General features: G+C 38.4%; 2 protein-coding genes and 1 non-coding gene across 10 annotated transcripts in view; 2 read left to right on the forward strand and 1 right to left on the reverse strand.

Annotated features, from left to right (window-relative positions):
- Window positions 1-22,448, reverse strand: part of LOC144292308 (vascular non-inflammatory molecule 3-like) — an 84,967-nt gene that overhangs the window by 35,630 nt on the left and 26,889 nt on the right.
- The window catches only part of LOC144311237 (pantetheinase), a 36,336-nt gene that overhangs the window by 8,548 nt on the left and 5,340 nt on the right, over window positions 1-22,448 (forward strand). For 2 of the 8 annotated variants that reach the window (XM_077893461.1, XM_077893471.1), the window contains 7 exons: window positions 1,037-1,220; window positions 1,402-1,539; window positions 4,993-5,241; window positions 6,725-6,855; window positions 16,130-16,322; window positions 17,005-17,296; window positions 17,959-18,320. In XM_077893461.1, the coding sequence (XP_077749587.1) occupies window positions 5,029-5,241; window positions 6,725-6,855; window positions 16,130-16,322; window positions 17,005-17,296; window positions 17,959-18,320 (1,191 nt within the window). In that variant the 5' untranslated portion in view covers window positions 1,037-1,220; window positions 1,402-1,539; window positions 4,993-5,028. Of the gene's footprint in view, window positions 1-697; window positions 1,221-1,401; window positions 1,583-4,992; window positions 5,242-6,724; window positions 6,856-16,129; window positions 16,323-17,004; window positions 17,297-17,958; window positions 18,321-22,448 lie in introns of those variants that run through there. The other 6 variants (XM_077893450.1, XM_077893488.1, XM_077893477.1 and 3 more) reach the window with 5 other exon arrangements.
- On the forward strand, window positions 9,158-9,261 carry LOC144289108 (U6 spliceosomal RNA). The gene has a single exon (XR_013357149.1). It is a non-coding gene; the product is annotated as a U6 spliceosomal RNA (small nuclear RNA).

Genomic DNA, 22,448 nt, shown 5'->3' on the forward strand with positions numbered 1-22,448 from the left:
GAGCCCGACATGGGACTCGACTTGAGGACTCGATCCCGGGTCTCCAGGAACACGCCCTGGGCCGAAGGCAGGTGCTAAACCGCTGAGCCACCCAGGGATCCCCCCAAGATTTATTTTTAAGTAATCTCCACACCCAACAGTGGGGCTCAAACTGGGAGGACAGGAGTCACATGCTCTACTGACTGAGCCAGCCGGGGTGCTCCTACCCACTGAGACTTTAACAAGCTGTTTCAACCCATCTGGAAATCGTTTTGGTTTTCTGCCATCAGCAGGCATAATTATTTAATTTATTTATTTATTTATTTTAAACTTTCAGACTCACACATTTTTTTTTTTCTTAATAAACTCCACACCCAATGTGAGGCTCACATTCATGAGGCCGAGATCAGGAGTTGTATGATCTACTGATTGAGCCAGCCAAGAGCCTCTGCATTATTATTTTAAAAATGAAATACAGAAACACTACTTCTTAGTCCTTTAAAGTCCTACTGCACATACCATTTCTTCGTGGGGTTATTAGAAAGCTTAGTCCTGAGACATGATATGTAACAGTATCTGCTTTATAGTACCTGCTGCATTCTACTGATTTTGTAAAGATTGAATATTTAAAAGCTTAAATAAAGCTTTCAAGAAAAATGTGCCAGGCAATATGCCAAGCAGGAAATAAAACAAAAAATTTAAGGTACGTGCCCTAAAACCAACTGGGTGAGGCAGACAGGTAAACAAATCCCACAATACACTGTTAAGAGTCGCCAGAGGCTTAAGGAACCAGGGCCCAGCCTCTAAACTCAGCGCGGGGTCCACAGAGCTGTTTCCTAACAGCGGATGGTGCCGGGGATGGTGCTGGCCGGCAGAAGAGGAAGGGTGGGCTGGTCACAGGACACAGCTGTCTGCTGAGGCAGGGAGTTCCGAGTGGCAGATCCCAGAGCTGCAAGTGTGTGGCCTGGAGGATGGGTCTTCAGACGCCTCTAAGCCGGTCCACATCAGGCAAGTTCTTGAAGCAAAGGGCCTAATTCTTCTGTTCTCCCTGACTCAGGAACTCAGCATACATTTCAGAGTTTACCAAGTTGCAGTGCCCCCGGCCTCCAGCGCAGACGCAGACGCCTGCGGCCCCAAACCTCAGTGCCCCAGGCCAACTTTTCCTTCACCCACAAGTCACTTCCCAAGTTTCTACTCTGCTCCAAGCACTCACCCAAGGAGGACACTCAGGGTTTACAAAGGTAACCTGCTCATCAAGCTTCCTCAAGTGGAACTCCATCGTTTAGGTCATTTCAGGTTATTTGGTCCTGGCCTGACAGGCAGATTCTGGCCCTCATCTGCCTTTCCTTTTTCTCTTTTCCGTGTGTGTGTGTGTGTGTGTGTGTGTGTGTGTGTGTGTCTGTCTTCTGTTTTCTCTTACAGTCGAAACCCGCAACAGCTCCTCCGAGGCAGCATCTTAAAACTGCGACAAGAAACCAGAGTGTTCGCCCCCGCGATCCGCGGACGCCCGGGGTGGGTGTTGGCCCGTCGGCCGGGACCCGGGGCACCAGAGGAGCCTTGGTGAGGCCGGAGGCTTCGCGGCGGTGCCAGCCGGCGGGAGGAGGTGCGGGCGCCGGCGGCACCAGGGGCTGGGCGCTTCCCGGCTCCGCGGCGGGCGAGGGGCCGGGCGGGGGCGGGGCGGGGCGGGGGCGGGGGCGCGCACCCCTCCTCGGCGGACTCACAGGCTTTGAGGCCCCGCCTCCTCCGGGCCCAGCTCGGCTCCGCCCCCGAGGGCCGAGCCCGGCCGCAGGGCCCCCCCCCCTCGGCCCTGAGCCCCGGAGAGCCCCGGAGAGCCCCGGAGAGCCCCGGAGAGCCCGGTAGAGCCCCGGAGAGCCCCGGAGAGCCCCGGAGAGCCCCGGAGAGCGCAGCGGCGGCGGCTGGAGGCCAAGAGTTAGTTTGAATATCAAAAGAATATTGCTGGAAAATTAGAATTTGATTTTTCTCTGTTAAAAAAGCTTTCTTAGATGATTGGTTTGCTTTTTATTAGAAATGATAAACAAAATTTTCTTATGTAATCTGCCTAGAAAAAGATTTTATGCTCTGTTTTCATCAAATCTTTGCTCATTCAAGAAGATAGTCCTTAATATTAAAAGAGCTAAGATTTTTTACAATTATGTAACCTTCTCTATTTACCTTTAAAATCTTTTATTGTCACTTTGTCTAAATAAATACATAGTTTTATAATGATCTGTGATCCTTCTTTAATTAAATGCTTGAAGCTTTTGATATTTTTTGACAAATTTCCCAAAATCAAGTTATTATTATTATTTTAAGATTTTATGTTTAAGTAATCTCTACACCCGACGGGGCTTGAATTCAGCACCTCAAGATCAAGAGTCAGTCTGACAGAGCCAGCCAAGTGCCCCCCAAAATCAAGTTCTAAAATAACATCTTTTGACTACAGTCTAACGTTTCAATGATTTTGTTTCTCATCATGAAACAGAGGCATTAAACTAATTGCACTTATTACATGGGAAGTATTCTCAAGTAATACTAAACATTCCAGGTAAAGAATGCCACTTCTTGGCAGGTACAGGAACCTCAGAATGTTTTGCAGACCTCAACAAGAGAGGAACTCACCCAAATATATAAGTATTACATGCAGTCTGGTGGCAAATATTTGGCTTGGCTTCTGGCCTCAAGAGGCTGTTAAAAGTTCAATGTAGAGATTCCTTGTAAAAACTTCCAACAAAAAAAAAAAAAGTTCCAACAAGGCCGATTTAAGAGTCTAAAATGATCAATTGCTATTCTTGCTGAACTCCTATATAGAATCAGGCCAAGGTTGCTCCCCCCACCCCCGCCATATTTATTTTATAAATTAATCAGTCTTAATTTGGCTACCTTTGGTCATAAAATGAGAGTGTTTATAAAGAGAAAAATTATATTTAAGTAACATACCTTTATGGATATCAGATTCTAGATCTGATGAGACTAGATCCTGTTTTTTTCTAGTTTCCTTCAATGTCTGGTCACAACTCCTAATTAACATTTCCAATTTTTTCCTGTAATTTTGACATGGAATCACTTCATAAGTAAAAATTCCTCTTTTCTTGGAGCTCTGCAAACTAAATATACACAGCTTTATGTAAACTTGAGAGAAATCACCATAACAACTCATATATAGATCATCTTCATGCCTGTTGTCACTCAGGTCACCAGACACACTTGACCTACAAACCAAAAGAGTCTGCCGGATTGCCACTGCCTGCCCTCACCCTATTTGAAGATGCTTAGCCTGATAACTAGAAATCTTCTAAACTAGCTACTCTCAGAACTCAGAAACCAGTTTTATAATTTATCTAATCTTAACCATTGCTTTTCTTTTGTTTTCATAAAAATACCTCTTCTTTATTGCATGATTAATTGAACCACAGGCTTAACTTTGAAAATACATAAGCTGGGGCACCTGGATGGCCCTGTCCATTTGTCTTGTCAATTCGTCCCAGATTTATTGGCTCTTTACCTAAAAAGTAGTCTGAACCTTGTTGTTGTCTGAAAATGCCTGCCTTGGTTGTTTCTTTAGGTCTCAATTTCATTTTGGGGCTTCCATGCACACTCAATAAAACTTTATTTTTTTCTCCTGTTAGTATGTCTCATGTCAATTTAATCTCCATACCAGCCGGAAGATGTTGAAAGGGTAGAAGTAAATTGTTTCTTCCCCCCAGAGACAATTTCCCCATGTTTTCTCCTTTGTATGAGCAGAAAGGCCACATTTGGGTAGCTTGGCACTCAGTTGGTGGCTTAGCAAAGCTAATGTAGTGACAGTAGCGATCAGAGGACGCAGCTCAGGCACCAGAGTGGAAGTTGTTGGTCCCCATCCAGTCGCAGTTTCAGCCAATGGCATTCTACCTCAAATCTTGCAGGTGTTCATCTGAAGACCTTCTCTTGACTAGTACATGCTAAGTAGGCCACAATTACAGACTGATGAGATGGTATGACATGTGAGGACAGGAGAAGGGTTATAAAGTCAGTGATTAAGTTTCTATCTTGTCTTGAGCCTGGGCCCCTGTGCTGTAACCTTTGCTAGGGTTTCTCAACTTTTTTCTTTTCCCCTAAGTTGAAACAGGAAGGCTTGGAGGGCTACAGTTGCAGTTTTCCCTTTGCCCAGGCTAATTATGCTTTGGTAAATGGTTTCCCTTGAGGACAGCCTTTGGTTGAGGAGAACAAAATGTTTTGGGCTTATTTCAAAGTTGGGAATATTTTTCTTCCCACTGTAGGAAGTATGAGGCAGAGGGATTTTTGTCTCCATTGTTCTCCCAGAGGATCTGGTGGGGTTCCTAGAGGGAAATCTCACAAAAGTCTGAGGGCCTCTCTGACACTAGGACCTCCCTAAGATTTTAACTCTTAAGCTTGTCCACACAGAGTGTCTTGGCAATTAGTTAATGACAGTTAATATGATCATACCTATTCTGGTTCCAACCACCTGTACCCTTAGAATGTGACCTCACTTGGAAATAAGATTGTTTCAGATAGAAGTTAAAATGAGGTCATTCTGGAGGAAGATAGGCAGTAAATCCAATGACTGGTGTCCTTGTAAGAAGGGGGAATTTGGACTCAGATATGCACACAGTGAGAACACCATGTGCAGACACAGGGAGAAGACAGAGATCTATGCAGAGAGAGGGGGCTTGAAAAGATCCTTCCCTTGCAGTCCCTCAGGAGGAACGACTTCGCCGACACTTTCCTCTGAAACTTCTTGCCTCAAGAACCGTGAGATAATAAATTTCTGTTGTTTAAACTGCCCGGTTTGGGGTACTTTGGGATGACAACCCTAGCAAACTAAAACATACATTTCCTTTTTAGATCCTCATAAATCCCTGCAATAAGGGTCCTTTGTTATATAAGATTTGTTTACATCTATGTCTATCGTGCAAAACCATAAGGCTTGCTTTGAGTAGATTTGATAATTTATTTTAAGGTGCTAACTCTTGGGAATCACATGATTAATTGTGTTTTCTCTCTCTACATATCAAGACTTGCTCTCTTTATCAGCAGTCATCTGACTTCAGCATGATTACCTCTCGGTTACTGGTTTATGTGGCAGTTTTGGTTCTCTGTGTCATAAAAGTCAGCTCCCGGGATACATTTATTGCAGCTGTTTATGAACATGCAGTGAAATTGCCTAATGCCACCCTAGTACCAGTGTCCCATGAAGAGGCATTGGCAGTAATGAACCAAAATCTGGACCTGTTGGAGGCAGCAATCACTTCAGCAGCAAACCAGGTACCTTCTCTCAAGCACTCTGGATTCCACCAAGAGAAAGATGGGGTCTTAGGAGACAGGGTCCCTGTCAAGTTCAATTATACTTTTGGAAAACATGTATGTTAGGTAGCCAACAACTTTGTTGTACTCCTACCTCTTACCTCCTTCTCAAAATTGTTACAGCAAGGATACTGTTCTACTTCCCTAATTGTGAGATAAAGTTAAGAAAATAATAGCTTCATCATCATTAAGGGGCAGTAGATCTTTGAGGAACTTGCTATATGCTCAACAGCTCTGCTGCTCTCTTTCACTATACGTAGAGAGTGGAGGATAAGTGGATCAGGACCAGGTACTGTGCAGTGAGTATTAGTAGCCTTGGTATACTTTTGTGCTCTTAGCCTTGTGTGGGTTTTTGGATTAGTTTATAACACCAAAATAAAGTTAAGTTGCAAATTACTTAACAATATGTATTATGTACTTCATATTTCATTCTAATTACAAGATAAACTATATATGTTAATGTGTAGTGAGTTCTTGGGTTGAATGAAGGGTTAAGTATAAAGGTCTGGTTTGAATGGATATGATTTTTTTTTAAGATTTATTCATGAGAGACAGCGAGAGAGAGAGAAGAGAGAGAGAGGGGCAGAGACACAGGTAGAGGGAGAAGCAGGCTCCATGCAGGGACCCCGATGGGGTACTCAATCCCAGATCCCAGGATCACGCCCTGAGCTGAAGGCAGATGCTCAACCACTGAGCCACCCAGGCGTCCCTGAATGGATATGATTTAAACAAGATATTTGTAGGTCAGGTATAGAGGGAGATTATGTGAAGTGTGATGAGTCATGAATACATACATGTAACTCCTATCTACCAATATACATTCTTATACAATACAAACATTTTAAATACTATGAAGCATTCTGAGGTCCTTTTTCATCCTTAGTCCAACTATTTTCTTAAAAGCTGCAGCAGCTTTCAGGGTGACTCTCCCATCTGAAGGGGCCCCAGTGAGCTCATGGTGTACCTCTGGGCTTGGCACCCTTTGGGGAATCTGTGTCTGAGTGCTCTCCTTCTGAGAAGCCAGAATCACTTTTACAGAGTGATTTGGAGAGCAGGGAAGGTTGGAGCAGAGGAGGAAGTAAAATGGAGAATTTGAGTATAAATCAATCCTGTAATACAAGACCCGACTGAAGTGGGGGGGGGGGAGCGATTTTGAGAAGAATTGGTTTTATGCTTAACAACCGCAGTGGATAGCAAACCTTTCAATAAGCTATTGATGTTTAAGAAAGAATGAAAATGTTATAGAGAAAAGGTGGTGGGATTAGACTATGCAATTGTGAAAAAAAATTATAAAAATACAGAACACAAAAAATTAAGATTGAAAGAAAGAAAAGGCCTGGATGGCTGTTGCTAATCCATTCAGTTTCTCAGGTTCCTTTACGGACCCTCTCTTGGATTGTTTTCTTACCTGAGAAATATTTTAATTGAGCTACATTTTTAACAGGGCGCACATATTATTGTGACTCCAGAAGATGGTATTTATGGCTGGAACTTTAGCAGGGAAACTATCTACCCATACTTGGAGGATATCCCAGACCCTGGAGTGAACTGGATCCCTTGTAATAATCCTAAAAGGTAAGGAAATAGGTGGTGGACAATTCAATCATGAACATGAACTTCCTTTATCTGGAAGGACTTTGTAGAAGATCACTGTGTAAGATCCACTGTCAACTCTAAGTTCAAGACCATTTTATTATTTTTCATCTCCTGTGGATACATTTATTAGGAAAGTGAATATGAGTTGTGAAATCACAGAAAATCAGTCCAGGAAGGTAACACAGAAATCATCAAATTCAATGTGAATATATTTCCATTGAGAAAAGGAACCTGGAGAGAGAATAGCATAACTTGCTTAGGGATACAGGGGTAGTGGTGAGTCAAAGATGACTAAAGGTGACTAAACAATCAAACTTTAGTTTTCTGACTTCTTACCAGTGAACAGAAAATTGTTGTCCCGTGTTTCCATAATTTGGAAACTGTGTGAGAAAATGGCAAAATAGAGCCACGTGTTAGTTCCGGATTTAAAATTTTCCTTTTTACGTCAATAAGATAGCTGAATGAGGTTAATGTGTATGAAGTCCTAAGAGCTTAAAGTGATGATGTAGCAGAACTGCGGAAGTGGTTTAAGCCAGGTCTAGACTTTATTTTTAAGATCGTATTTATTTATTAATGAGAGACACAGGGAGAGAGGCAGAGACACAGGCAGAGGGAGAAGCAGGTTCCACGCAGGGAGTCCGATGTGGGACTTGATCCCAGGATCCTGGGATCACACCCTGGGCTGAAGGCAGGCGCTAAACCTGAGCCACCCAGGTGTTCCTTTTTTTTTTCTTTTTCTTTTTTTTTTTTTTTAAAGATTTTAGGGTGTGTGTTCTAAGAAAACATTTTGTAGTCTTTATTGGATATAGCAAACAGTCTGAAAGATATAGTTTAAATGTGCATATATTTGGATATATGATGGACTTTCAAGATTAATAGAGACAGAAGGGAAATATGTTATCAGGACTGTTTAAAAAAATCCCAAACACCAGAATTCTATTTAATGTACTTATTCTACCAGTTGTGGTGATCTGAAAAGACTTCGGCTAAATGTTTCAAGTGATGTGATGTATTGTGTTTAATACCTAGGTATTTCAGACATTAATTGAAGCAAACGAGAGAGAAGAATTGTCAAATACTCATTCTTTATATATAATGCATTAAGATAATTTTTTAGATGTGGTTTCTCATCCTTCTTGGTCTTTTTCAAGGATATGTTTTTGTTGATAATTGGTATGGTTTTGCTTATATTAATTGTACCAATTTGTAGATCTATCTAATGGTCTCGGTTTGATACTCAAAGAAAGCTTTTACTACTATTGCCAGGAGATAGCGCTAAATTTCCATTCATTTAACTGTTATTTTACACTTTTCAGCTCTTCTTCAATAACCTACCTCCTATTAACCATCTATTATTTAAAGATTGTGCCAAGAGAGAATAAATATGGCTACATGTTACATGTAGTAGGGTCTCACTTTTGAAGATTGCTTTTTAAATTACTTACTGGGACAACTACTGGTAACCTGATAAAGAATAAAGAAATCAGGGGCACCTGGGTGGCTCAGATGGTTAAGCATCTGTCTGCCTTCTGCTCAGGTCATGATCCCAGAGTCCTGGAATTGAGCCCCAAGCTCCCTGCTCATAGGGGTGTCTGCTTTTCCCTATTCCTCTCCACCCTGCTCGTGTGTGTTCTCTCTCTCTCTGTTTCTCTCTCAAATGAGTAAATGAAATCTTTAAAAAAAAAAAAAAAAGAATAAAGAAAACATTAACAAGCATTCCAGTATTTCCATTTTTCCATACTGTCTGGTAGTGCCCTAGGTCAATCCTTGTTTCCTTTAATCTGAGCTATTGCAACAGCTTTCTAATGATTCCCTGTATTTAGTCTCTTATCATTCTAATACATTCTATACCCTAATGGCCTATTATCTTAAGGAAAATTCAGATCATGTGACTTCTGTCCTCAAAACCTTTTGTCTATTAAATTTGAAGTAAGTTTTTAGCTTTTTGTGCTGAGCTCTTTTATGATCCCAAATGCATCTTTTAAATTCCCCTTTCCCTTTTCTATCCCTAATGATGCCTCTGCTCCAACCAGATTGACTAGTTCCCTGAACAAGATTTCCCTTTTCTTAACCTCCAAGGGTCTCTTTTTTCCTAATTTTTTTTTATTGTGGTAAAATATATAGAGCATAAGGTTTACTATCTTAACCATTTAAAATGTACAGTCAGTAGTATTAAGTATATTCGTATTGTTATTCCACCATCACTATCACCCACCTCCAGAACCCTTTTTATCTAGCAAAACTCAAACTCTATACCCATTAAACAATAATTTTGCTTGCGGTCATTTTGGCAGCACCTATACTAAAATTGGAGCAATACAGAGAATATTAGCATGGCTCTTGAACAAGGATGACATGCAAATTCCTGAAGCACTCCATATTTTTAGAAAAGAAAGAGGAGACATAGTGATACCACAGAAATACAAAAGATTATGAGAAGAGGCTACTATGAATAAGTATATGACAACAAATTGGACAACGTAAGATAAATCCATGGATTTCTAGAAATAGGGAACCTAACAAGACCAATAATGATTAAGGAGATTGGATCAGTAATCAAAAAATTCCCAGCAAAGGAAAGCTTGAACCAAATGAATTACAGATAAATTCTACAAATATTTAAGGAAGAGTTAATGCCAGTCCCTCTTAAACTCATCTAAAATATTTAAGAGGAGGGAACATTCCCAAATTCACTTAATGGAGCCAGGGTTACCTTGATGCCAGTTAGATAAGGATACCACAAGGTAAAAAAAAAAAAAACCACTACAGGCCAATATCCCTGATGAATACAGACATAGAAGTTCTTAACAAAATACTAGGAAACCAAATTCAATAGCATATTAAAAGGATAAGAGACCACGATTAAATGGAATTTGTCCTGGCATGCAAGAATTTTTCAACATAAGTAATACAAAAATGTGATACACCATATTAATAGAATGAAATATGAAAATCATAAAATCACTTCAATAGATGCAGAAAAAGCATTTGACAAAATTCCACATACTTTCATTATAGAAACGATCAAGAAAGTCAATATAAAAGGGACACATCTCAACATAATGAAGGCCATATATGGCAAGCCTGCAGCTAAAAGCATACTGATAGAAATTTGAAGAATCCCTCTAAGATCAGGGAAAAGACAAGGGTGTCCACTCTCCATACTCCTATTCAATGTACTACTAGAAGTCTTAGCCAGAGCAATTAGTCAAGCGAAGAAATAAATGGCATCCAAATTGGAAAGGAAGAACTAAAATTGTTTCCATTTGCTGCTGCTGTGTCTTGTATAAAGAAAATCCTAAGGACTTCACCAAAAAACTATGAAACCCAAAGCTAAATAACCCAGTTAAGAAATGGGCAGAAGATATGAATAGACATTACTCCACAGAAGACATTCAGATGGCTAACAGACACATGAAAAAATGCTCAACATCACTCATCATCAGGGAAATACAAATCAAAATCATGGTGAGATACCACCTCACACCTGTCAGAATGGCTAAAAATAATAACACAGGAAGCAACAGATGTTGGTGAGGATGTGGAGACAGGGGAATCCTCTTACACAGTTGGTAAGAATGCAAACTGGTGTAGCCACTCTAGAAAACGGTATGGAAATTCCTCAAAAAGCTAAAAATAGAACTACCTTCTAACTCAGGATGTATACTACTAGGTACTTACCCACAGGATACAAAAATACAGATTTGAAGGGGCACATCCATCCCGATATTTATAGCAGCATTATCAACAATAGCTAAGCTATGCAAAGAGCTTAAATGTCCATTCACTAATTGATAAAGGTGTAGTATAGGGATACTTGGGGGGCTCAGTTGGTTAAGCATCTGCCTTCAGCTCAGGTCATGATTTTGAGGTCCTGAGATTGAGCTCCACATTGGGCTCTCTGCTCAGTGGGAAGTCTGCTTCTCCCTCTCCCTCTTTCTCTGTCCTTCCCCCCTCCCTACTCATGCTCTCTCTCTTCTCACAAATAAATTTTTAAAGAAGATGTAGTGTACACACACACACACACACACACACACACGGAATGTTACTCAGCTATCAAAAAGGATGAGCTCTTGCCATGTGCAACAACATGGATGGAGCTAGAGTATATTATGCTAAGTGACATAAGTCAGAGGAAGACAAATCCCATATGATTTCACTCATATGTGGAATTTAAGAAACAAAACAGATGAATATATGGGAAGGAAAAAAAAAGAGGGAGGCAAACCATAAGAGACTCTTAATTCTATAGCTAGAGTTCTCTATAGAACAAAGATTGATGGAGGGAGATGGGTGGGGAAATGGGCTAGATGAATAATGAATATTAATGAGAGCACTTACTGTGATGGGCAGTAGATGTTATTGTAAATGATAAATCACTAAATTCTATACCTGGAGCCAATTAATTAGAATTCAAATAAAAATTGGAAAAAAAAAGTGAATTCAGTAAAGTTGCAGGATACAAAATCAATATATTAAAGTCAGTTCTATTACTGTATACTAATGATGAACCATTAAAAAATAATCTCATTTACAAAGTACCAAAAATAATAAAATACTTAGGAATAAATTTAACAAAAGAAGGGAAGGGAAAGATCTGTACACCAAAAATAATAAGACATTAAGGGAAGAAATTGAAGAAAACATAAATAAATGAAAAGATCCTGTGTTCTTGGATTGGAAGAGTTAATAGTGTTAAAATATTCATACTACCCAAACCATCTACAGATTCAGTGCTATGCTTATCAAAATTAAAATTGTATCTTCATAGAAATAGAAAAAAAATAGATCCTCAAATTTGTATGGAGCTACTGAAGATTCCAAATAGCCAAAGCAATCTTGAGAAAGAACAAAGCCAGAAGCATCACACTTCCGGATTTCACACTATATTAGAAAGCTATATTAATCAAAACTTACTGTGCTATTTTATTGGCATAAAAACAAACACATAGACCAGTAGAACAGACTCCAAAGCCCAGAAGTAAATCATGTGTATATAGTCAACTAATATTTGACAAAGCAGCCTTGAATATACAATGGAAAGAGGATAGTCTCCTCAATAACTGGTATTGGGAAAACTGTATATTCATATGCAAAAGAACAAAATTGAACCTTTATCTTACACCATTCACAAAAATTAACTCAAATGTATTAAAGATTTAAACATAAGACCTGAAACCGTAAAACAGTTGAAGAAAACAGGGAAACATCTTGACATTGGAGTTGGTAAGGACTTTTTAGATATGACACCAGAAGCATAAACAAAAAAAGCAAAGATCAACAAATAGAACTACCTCAAGGTAAAAAGCTCAGCACAGCCAAGGAACAAAATGAAAGGGCAACCTATAGAATGAGAGAAAATATTTGCAAATCTTATATCTGATAAGGGCTTAATATCCAAGGATATGTAAGGAACTCACACAACTCAATAGTTAAAAAGGGAGAGAAAGGGACAATGGATCTAAATAGACATTTCCCCCAAACATGACTAATCAAGTAAATGCAAGAAAAAGCAAATCAAACCCACTGTATGATATCTCACGCTCACTGGAAATCTCCTGGAATTATCAAAAAGATAAGGGATAACAATTGCTGAAGAGAATACAAAGAAAACCTTTTCAACTGTTGGTGGGAATATAAAGGGGTGCAGTCACTGTCGAAAACAGTATGGAGTTTCCTCAAGATATAACTACCGTATGATCCACAAGGAAGTGAAATCGTTATTTCCAAAAGATATCTGCACCTCTATGTTTATTGCAGCATTTTCTACAATAGCCAAGACATAGAAACAATGAAGTGACCTTTAACAGATGAATGGATAAAGAAATGTGTTATATACATATATTCAATGGAATATTATTCAGCCATGAAAAAGAAATATTGCCATTTGCAACAACATGGATGAACCCCGAGAACATTCTGCTAAGTGAACTAAGCCAGGCAGAGGACAAAAACTGCATGATCTCACTTATAAGTAGAGTCTAAAAATGCCAAACTTCTAGAAGCAGAGAGAATAATAGTTGCTAGGGGCTGATGGTGGGAGAAATGAGACAAAAGTTAGGCAAAGGATACAAACTTCTAGTTATAAGAGGGAATAAGTTCCAGAGATCTAATGTATATCATGGTGACTATAGTTAACAATACTCTATTGTTTGCTTGAAAGTTGCAATGGGAGTGAATATTAAATGCTCTCACCGTATTAACAATCAAACAGTAATTATACTAAAGAATGTGTTAACCTAATTGTGGTAAACATTAATATATACATGTATCAAATCACATTTTATATTTTGATCTCACACAATGTTAAATATCAACTATATTTCAGTAAAGCTGGAGAAAGAACACAATAACTCCCTATTTCCCCATCTCTGTAGCCCCTGGCAGTCATCACTTTACTTTCTATATTGATGAATTTGGCTACTCTTGACTATGCTAGCTACCTATATATTACCTTTTTGTGATTGACTTATTTCACTTAGCACAATGTTTTCAAAGTTCATTCGTGTTATAGCACGTGTCAGAATTTCCTTCCTTTTTAGGCTGAATAATATTCTACTGTGTATGTATAACCACATTTTACTACCTTTCATCCATTGATGGACACTTGAGTTACTTCCACCTTTAGGTATTGTGAATAACGTTGCCATGAACATAAGTATACAGATGTATCTTCAAGACCCTGCTCTCAATTTTTTGGAAATCTATCCTGAAGTGTAACTGCCAAATCATATGCTGGTTCTATTTTTAATTTTTTGAGGGACTACCAAACTGGTTTCCTGGCAGTTCTTTTCCTAATCATGTCATTTTTACATTTTCACCAACAGCGCCTTTGTGTTCCAATTTCTCCACATCCTCAGAAACCCTTGTTATTTTCCTTTTTTTTTTTTTTTTTTTTTAAGTAGTAGACATTCTAAAGGGTGTGAGGTGACATTTCATTGTGGTTTTGATTTGCATTTTCCTAGTGATTAGTGAGGTTGAGCATCTTTTCACATGCTTATAGGCCATTTGCATGGCTGGTTCTTTTTTGTTTGTTTGTTTTTGTTTTTGTTTTTTTAAGAAAAGACTATTCAAGTCTTTTGCCCATTTTAAAATCAGATTGTTGTTGAATTTTAAGAGTTCTCTTGTATTGTGAATATGAATATAAATTGTCCTTCTTTGTCTCTTGTAATCTTTTTTTAATTTAAAATCTATTTTACCTGATATTAGCATAGAGTGTCTTAATTTCTCCCTCACATTTGAACAGTATTGCTGGATACCAGATTCTTAGTTGACATTTTTTTTCTTCCAGCACTTTAAATATATTGGCCCACTGCTTTCTGGTCTCTAAAGTGTCTGATCAAAAACTGCTAATAATTTCACTGGGGATTCCTTGTATGTTATGAATCACTTATCTCTTGTGGCTTTCAAAATCCTTATTTTGTGTTTGGCTTCTGACAATTTGATTACAACATGTCTTGGTATGGGTGTCTTTGAGTTCATCCTTCCTGGAGATCATTGAACTTCTTGGTTATTTATATTCATGTCTTTAATTAAATTTGGGAAGTTCTTAGATATGATTTCTTCAAATAATCTCTCTGTCTCTTTATCTCACTCTTCTTGGACTCATATAATCTGTGTATTAGTCCACTTTGTGGTGTCCCACAGCTCCCTTAGGCCTTGTTCACTTCAATCTTTTTGTCTTTCCATTATTTTGACTTGATTATTTCAGTTGGCTTACCTTTAAATTTATTGATTCTTTCAGCTAAAATTCATCTTTGAATACCATTTGTAAATTTTTTATTTTAGTCATTGTAATTTTCAGTTCCAGAATTTCTTTTTGGTTCCTCTTAGGTTTTCCATCTCCCTACTGATATTTCCATTTTGTTAATATGTTATCTTCTTGACTTTTTTTACACTTGCTTTTAATTCTTGAGCATCTTTAAGACAGTTGTTTTAGTCTTTGTCCAGTAGGTTTGCCCTGTGGTCTTTCCGTAGGATGATTTCTGTAGGTTTATTAGTTTATTCTTTTTTTTTTTTTTCCTTTGAATGGGCCATACTTTCTTGTTTATTTGCATGCCTGTGATTTTTTTGTTGATAAATTGATATTTGAATCTTAAATATGATCATTCTGGAAATCAAATTCTTCCCCTTCCTCAGGGTTTAGTGCCTTTTGTTTGTTTGCTTGTTTTGATTCTTGTAGGCTGTTTCTGTTCTAGGCATAAGCTTGAGGTGTAAAATTAAGATCTTTTGAGGGCTTTTCTTAGCCTGTGTCTTTCCCTGACCACATGTGTTGACTTTCTAAATTCTCCTATGTATATTATTGCTTTTTTATGTCCTAGTCTTTAAATGTCTGACTCCCAAAAAGAGAAAAAGGACAAAATTACGGAAGGGAGAGAGAAGACAACCATGGCTCTTTAAATCCACTAGAAATTACTTGAGCTAGTAGGGGAAGGACTTGCAATAATATGGTAGTTGTGGTGGTTAATGGGGTACAAAAATGGCTACCTACCCTTGTGTCTGTACCTCCATGATTAGAAGCTCTTATCAGTGATCAGAACACAGATCCCTGATATTTGGAGGACAGGGTTTTTATTGTCCAACCTGGTCCCAGTAAGCTGCCTGCATGGTGCTCCAGGCACCTGCATGGATGTGGGGTAAAGCATGGGTAGCCATTGCTGAGCTAAGAGCTGAAATTGACTGCAGTTGGCTACAATTTGCCTTCCAAGCCTTCCCTTGGAATTTACAAGCCTTGGGGTAGACTTCAGAATTTCAAAATAGTTGCATAGGTTAGATTCTGCTGATACAAATATTATCTAGGTGGAGGGATGTATTCCTGGTCCTTCCTACTCTGCCATCTGGAATTGTAAATTCCAAGTTTTCATTCTTTCACTTGAAATATTTTTTTATTCCTCTTTTCTGCCAGGGTTAGTGAACAGAAGATGTGTATCATTGCTCCCAAATATCCATGAGATGTGACACACATCTTAAGACAAACACATAATGAATACATGATTATTATATATGATGACAAATGCTCTGATGAAAAAAATTCATGGCCTATAATCTTGTCCTAGAAGAGTTTCCTACAACCAAATTCTCACAAGCATGTACTTCCTCTGAAATCTATTCTTGTTTTAATCCTTCCCTTCTATGATTTTATTTAGAATTTATTTTCACGTATATAACATAATAGGTTTAGACAACATAATTCTGAATTTTATTAAAAGATAAGTTTCATTTTTGTTTTCTTTTTCCAATAAACACATATCAGGTTTGGCTACACCCCAGTGCAAGAAAGACTCAGCTGCCTGGCCAAGGACAACTCTATCTACGTTGTAGCTAATATTGGAGATAAGAAGCCATGCAATGCCAGTGACTCTCAGTGTCCCCTCGATGGTCGTTATCAATACAACACTGATGTGGTGTTTGATTCTCAGGGAAAACTGGTGGCACGCTACCATAAGGTAAAATTAATTTGCAAACAGTTCAGTTACTAAGTATTTAACAAAATAAAGTGGACAAGAAAGAAAAATAATTAGTGTTGGTAAAAAGTATACTTCAGAAGCAGACTAGAGACAAAGCATAGTAAGTAATGATTAGGTGTGGTAAGCTCCTATGAAGAGGCTCAGGAGGCTTCCTATGCATTTAGGAACACAGGAATATATCTGTGGAAGTGTATGAAAATCAGCAGGAGGTACCTGCATTGACGTATAATGTTGCCTTTTAGACTTTGTCCTTTTAAAGACATGCCTTGGCATTGGGTCAAGACTAGAAGGAAAAACTACCTACCAGATAGACTTGGTTTTGAAGAGAAAGAAGCAAAGAAAGTTCTTTCTCCACAGAAAAGAGTTAAGTGTTCTTGGCAAATAGAAGTTATCTATTTCACTCCTATGTCTTTCTAAGATTCAAGAGGGCCTTAATAATTAAGGATTTCCTTCTACATATCTATAAAATGTGGATATTGAACCAAAGGCTCCTATCAGTTGTAGTAATCTCTGATTCTCTTACACTTTTTCCCTGTGAAGACAGTGGTCATGGATTAAATTGGCACTAAGAGATGTTGGCTTGCACATTTTCAGGCACAGTAACACCCAGGCCAACTTCTGAAAAGAGACTTTTACCCACTTCATCTTCCGTTTCTTACAGCACAACCTTTTCATGGGTGAAAATCAATTCAATGTACCCAAGAAACCTGAGGTTGTGACTTTTGACACCATCTTTGGAAGATTTGGCATTTTCACATGCTTTGATATACTCTTCTATGATCCTGCTGTTACTCTGGTGAAAGATTTCCATGTGGATACCATAGTCTTCCCAACAGCATGGATGAATGTTTTGCCACATTTATCAGCTATTCAATTCCACTCAGCTTGGGCAATGGGCATGGGAGTCAACTTCCTTGCATCCAATATACATCACCCCTCAAAAAGAATGACAGGTAATGTGTAAGCTCTAAAATTTACAAACTTTTGTAATCAAAAAAGTACAAGAAAAAATATTTTTTCTAGCTAACATGTATACTCCTTAATATAATATTTTCTTAATTTTTGCATATCTAGCTGGTGACATACTGTAGAATCAGTCTCAATCCAAATTGTTTTGTAGATTTATTTAGGTTTTTTTTTTTTTTTCCATTTATATGTATACTTTTTTTTTCCCCTTCAAAAATTCACCACTTCTTACATGAAAGTTTCTCTTATTGGCCTCTTAGTATCATACTTTGATTTCTTCTCACTTGTTGTCCTTTTCAATATATTTTACTATAATTAATGATGCATATAACTTAGAGTAAATGGTAATGTGAGTTTAAAATAACAATAACAGGGATCCCTGGGTGGCGCAGCGGTTTGGCGCCTGCCTTTGGCCCAGGGCACGATCCTGGAGACCCGGGATCGAATCCCACATCGGGCTCCCGGTGCATGGAGCCTGCTTCTCCCTCTGCCTGTGTCTCTGCCTCCTTCTCTCTCACTGTGTACCTATCATAAATCAATCATTCAATCAATAAATAAATAAATAAAATTAAAAAAAAAATAACAATAACAACTATGCAATTCCATTTCACTTCTCTATTTTAAATGCTATTTCCAACATCACTTTCAGGAAGTGGCATCTATGCACCCGATTCTCCAAGAGCATTTCATTATGATATGAAGACAAAAGAGGGAAAACTTCTCCTCTCACAACTGGATTCTTATACACATCACCCTCTCGTGGTGAATTGGACTTCTTATGCCAGTGGTATAAAAGCATTCCCAACAGAAAATCAGGAATTTACAGGTACTGCTTTTTTTGATGAATTCACCTTCTTGGAGCTCACAAGAGTCACAGGAAATTACACAGTTTGTCAGAAAAAACTCTGCTGTCATCTAAGCTACAAGATGTCTGAAAAGAGAACAGATGAAGTTTATGCCCTAGGGGCGTTTGATGGACTACATGTTGTCGAAGGGAGGTATTATTTACAGGTAATTATTGTTTTGGTCACAGGGAAGTTAACCAGATATAATACAGGACCCCCAGTTGAATTTGAATTACAGATAAACAATGAATTATTTTTATTATAAGTATGCCTCAATTTTTTGGATACATGTGCACTAAAAATTTTATTTGAATTTGAGTTTAGTTGGGCATCTTGAATTTATATGTGCTAAAACTTGAAATCCTAGTTGTCAGTCTGATTTGAAACTGGCTAGAGAAAAGGCAGAAGATTTATTTACAGTACCTGTATTTAAAATGATATAATAATTAAGTTACAGATGACTTTAATGGTTGTTAACCTCTCCTATTTCCTTCCTGAATAAATTTATCCTTTTTTTTTTTTTTTGATATGTCCACTAAAGCTTATCATTGCATGTTTCATTAAGAGCTTGACACTAAGTATGTCCTGGAGACATTGACAGTTGACCTCTGAGATATGTAGTAGATAGTTCACTTCCCTCAACATTAAAGGGGGAACTATTATAGCCTGGTGAGGTGTGACCCCTATGAGCAAACAACTTTCATATTCCTCTCATTCTGTTCTCCTCTTCCCTAAACTGGCTCCCATCCTATTTCAAGGCTTTCTGTTGACATTTCAGCCCCATCCAATCCATTTCCTGTACTCTAGTTACAAAAATTACTAAAAGCCATTTCTGATTATTTTATTCTCTTGCTTAAAATTCCTCACTGTCTTCTAGTGGGCAAATCAAATTCCTTAACAAAACATACTCAAATTCTTGACATGTGCCATTTCCTAGTCTCCATTGTCTTCTCTCACTTCTCTCACATGTGCCCTCGGCTTCTCTCATATTGAGACCTTTCCTCTTCCCCATTGTGTGGGCATCTGCAGACCCTATGCATGTGTGCACAGGTGGTTTCCTTTATCTATGATGGCCCCACCTATTCACCATTCACAGCGCTTTTCAAGTGTTGTCTTCACCAAGAAGGCTGCCCTGGCACTTTCTGTAGCACCACTCCCACCTCCCTACCTGGTCTAGGTACTTCAGACATCCATGCTCAGCTTTATCAAGGACATATTATGTGAAATTATCCACATACTCATTTAAGACTGAAAACTATTGAGTGCTGGACCTAAACCCATTGTACAATATTCTGTTTGCTATATGACAAACACTTTACCAATGCTTGCTCATTTGGACATTTATTTTAGTGCCTACTGCATAGTAGGTATATATTCAGTGCTACTGGATATGAAGATGAATAAGTAAAGGCCCTTCTCTTGAAGAATTTAGTAGCAGGGATAGACATATGAATAAATAAGGTCAATACAGGTGGCATGTAATAGAACTTAGAATCCACATTTTGTTGTAGGAATACGAACAAGCTCTACCTGGCCTAATCTGGAGATTCAGGGAAGTTTCCAGAGACATGATATATAGACTTATGCTTTTATCCAAATGAAAAAAGTGGAAGGAAATTCTAGACAGAATGGAATTTGAGCAAGTGTGTGGATGTGTCAAGAAGTAGGGTATGCAGGTCATTGTTATTAAGGCATAATGTAAGAAACAAGGGTTGGTGGAAGATGAACCTAGAGGCAGGATCACATTTGACAGAATCTTACCAGTCATTCCTAAAGTTTGGACTTTATTTTCTGGGTGACAGTCTTCTGTTGGAAGGTGTTCAGCAAGGGAATGATGTTATCAGATCTGCTGTTGAGTAGATCACTGTGGCATGATGAAACTAGGGCAAAAAGGCTACTTAGATTACTAGAATAGTCCTATCAGGACCTGTACCAAGATTATGTTGGAATAAGAGCAGGGTTTGGAGTCAAGCAATATTTAGAAAACTTAACTTAGTAGTTAATTTGATACAGAATAGGAAAGCAGAATGAGGCAACCGGAGTGTGCCAGGTTTCTGGCAAGAGTAGCTGGGTGAATATAATGCTCTGACAGATCAGAATGCTAGAGTGGGAGCAGATTGAGTGGCAGTGGGGAGATGCTCAGATCATTTTGGATGTTGGTTTGAAGTATTCATGGAACATTCACCTGGAGCCATGGTACCCAATATCACCAGCAGAATCTGGGGCAGCACCCCAAATCAAACATGTTAATATGACTGATGGAAAACATGGGACTATTTACCCTAAATAGCTTAACTAAAAACATAATAGCCTTATATTAGTTCAAATTAGGTCACAATGTCAAATGCTACAAAGCCTTTATTTTTAGAGAAGTCTGATCTTGGGATTGAGGATGAGGGATTTTGGTATTATGTTCATAATCTTTTATAGTCCAACTGTGATGATAATTAATGCTAGAAAAATCTCTAACACCGAAATCTATTTCTTAACTGAGAGAAGAGAAATTAAAGGAAATAAGGATACAATAACTCCACATCTTGCCACAAAGATTTTCCAAGTATTCTAGAGTGAATTTTAAGGACGTGGGTAAAGAAGGTGCTTGTATCATTTTTTAGAGTAGAAGATGGTAAAATATTGGATAAAGATTTACAGCAGTTGTTAAGGGAGAGTGGGAGAAGGAGCAGCCTACATCTGACACCATCTACCTGGAGCCAGTGCAGAGTCCACAGAGTAAGGACTTGGTCTCACAAGTCTGGTCCCCTCTCCGCTTGAGACTTGTGGCAAGTCTAGGTGCTTTCTGACCTGACTGTAAATCAGGGGTTTCCATATCCCTGCCTTGGATTTGCTAATGTTCTGGAATGGCTCATCGAACCCAGGAAAGTGCTTTATGTACTACTAACCATTTATTACAGAGGACATTTTAAAGAATACATACGAACAATCGAGGACATGATACATAGGGCAAGATCTGGAAGTGTCCCAAGCATAAGAGTTTCTGTCCCCATGGAGATTTTGGCTTGTGCCACCTTCCTGGCATGTAAATATGGCATTCTTGTTTGCCAGCCTGAAATCTCTCTAAACCCCATACTTTAGTAGTAACTATGGAGGCTTAATTTCATGGACACAATTGATTCAATCATTGATCATTGGTGATTAATTTAACCTCCAGCTCCTCTCTCCTCCCCAGAGATGGGGGTGTAAATGATGAGGCTTACATTTCCAACTCTCTTACCAGATGGTAACCATTTCCATTCTGTGGTTATTAAAGGCTTTCCAAAAATCTCGTCATTAACATGCACTCAGGTGTGGTGGAAAGAGGCTCATTATGAATAAAAAAAGTGCCTCCTTTCACATTTCCCCTCTTATCACTAAGGAAATTCCAAGGATTTTAGGGCCTTCTATGTCAGGAACTAGAAAAAGACCGAATATATATTTCTTACTATAAATCACAATACCACACACTTCCTTTGTTCTAAGTTCTGGGAAGAGAGTGAGTGGGCGATGAAATGTTTTCAACTTAAAAGACTGAAAATGCCTTTCTTTTCATATTTAATGGAGTATATCCCTAGGTATGGAAATCAAGGTCATTGTATTGCTACAATGAGAATTCTTGAGTTATTTTGATTCCTGATCCTTTGTATATGTATCCCTCTTCCTCCTGGTTTCTCAGAAATCTTTTAGAATTTCCTCCCCTCCATTTCTTCTTTTGGGACTCCTGTTATCGGGGACATGTGTCTTTTGGATTGGTCTTCTAATTTTTTAAACTTTTCTTTGCTATTTCTTTTCATTTTCTCCATTTGCTTTCTGAGAGTTTTTCTCCTCTTGATCTTCCAAGGCTTGCATTGAGTCTTTTATTTTTGCTGACATGTTTTTATTTTTGAAGAATTACTTTTTCCTTTATGAGTTTTTGTTTGTATCTTTTTTGCTGATGTTTTCTGGATACAGTATTTAACTCTCTGAGGCTATTAAGGAAATCTTTTTTTCCTTGGAGTTTCTTCCCCTTAAATACTTTCTTTTCCCCTCAAATTTCCTTTATCTACTTGTTTTGCTCTCCCTTTCATGTTAGAAGCTTTCCTCATAGATAGGGTTACCCTTTAACATTACCAAAAACTGACTGAAAAGTTGAGCATAGGAGTGATACTTGCCAATTTTAAGCTTCACTGGAGAATAACTAGCCAGGCCCTTTGTTAAAGAAATCCCTGAGTTAAGTATATTTGGAGACTTCCTCTTGAGATGGTTCAGGTTACTCAGGTTTTAAAATTCTTCTAATTCCCTTCCTTAATAGTGTTGCTTA

Source organism: Canis aureus, chromosome 1 (genome assembly GCF_053574225.1).
Source record: "Canis aureus isolate CA01 chromosome 1, VMU_Caureus_v.1.0, whole genome shotgun sequence".
Lineage (NCBI taxonomy): Eukaryota > Metazoa > Chordata > Mammalia > Carnivora > Canidae > Canis > Canis aureus.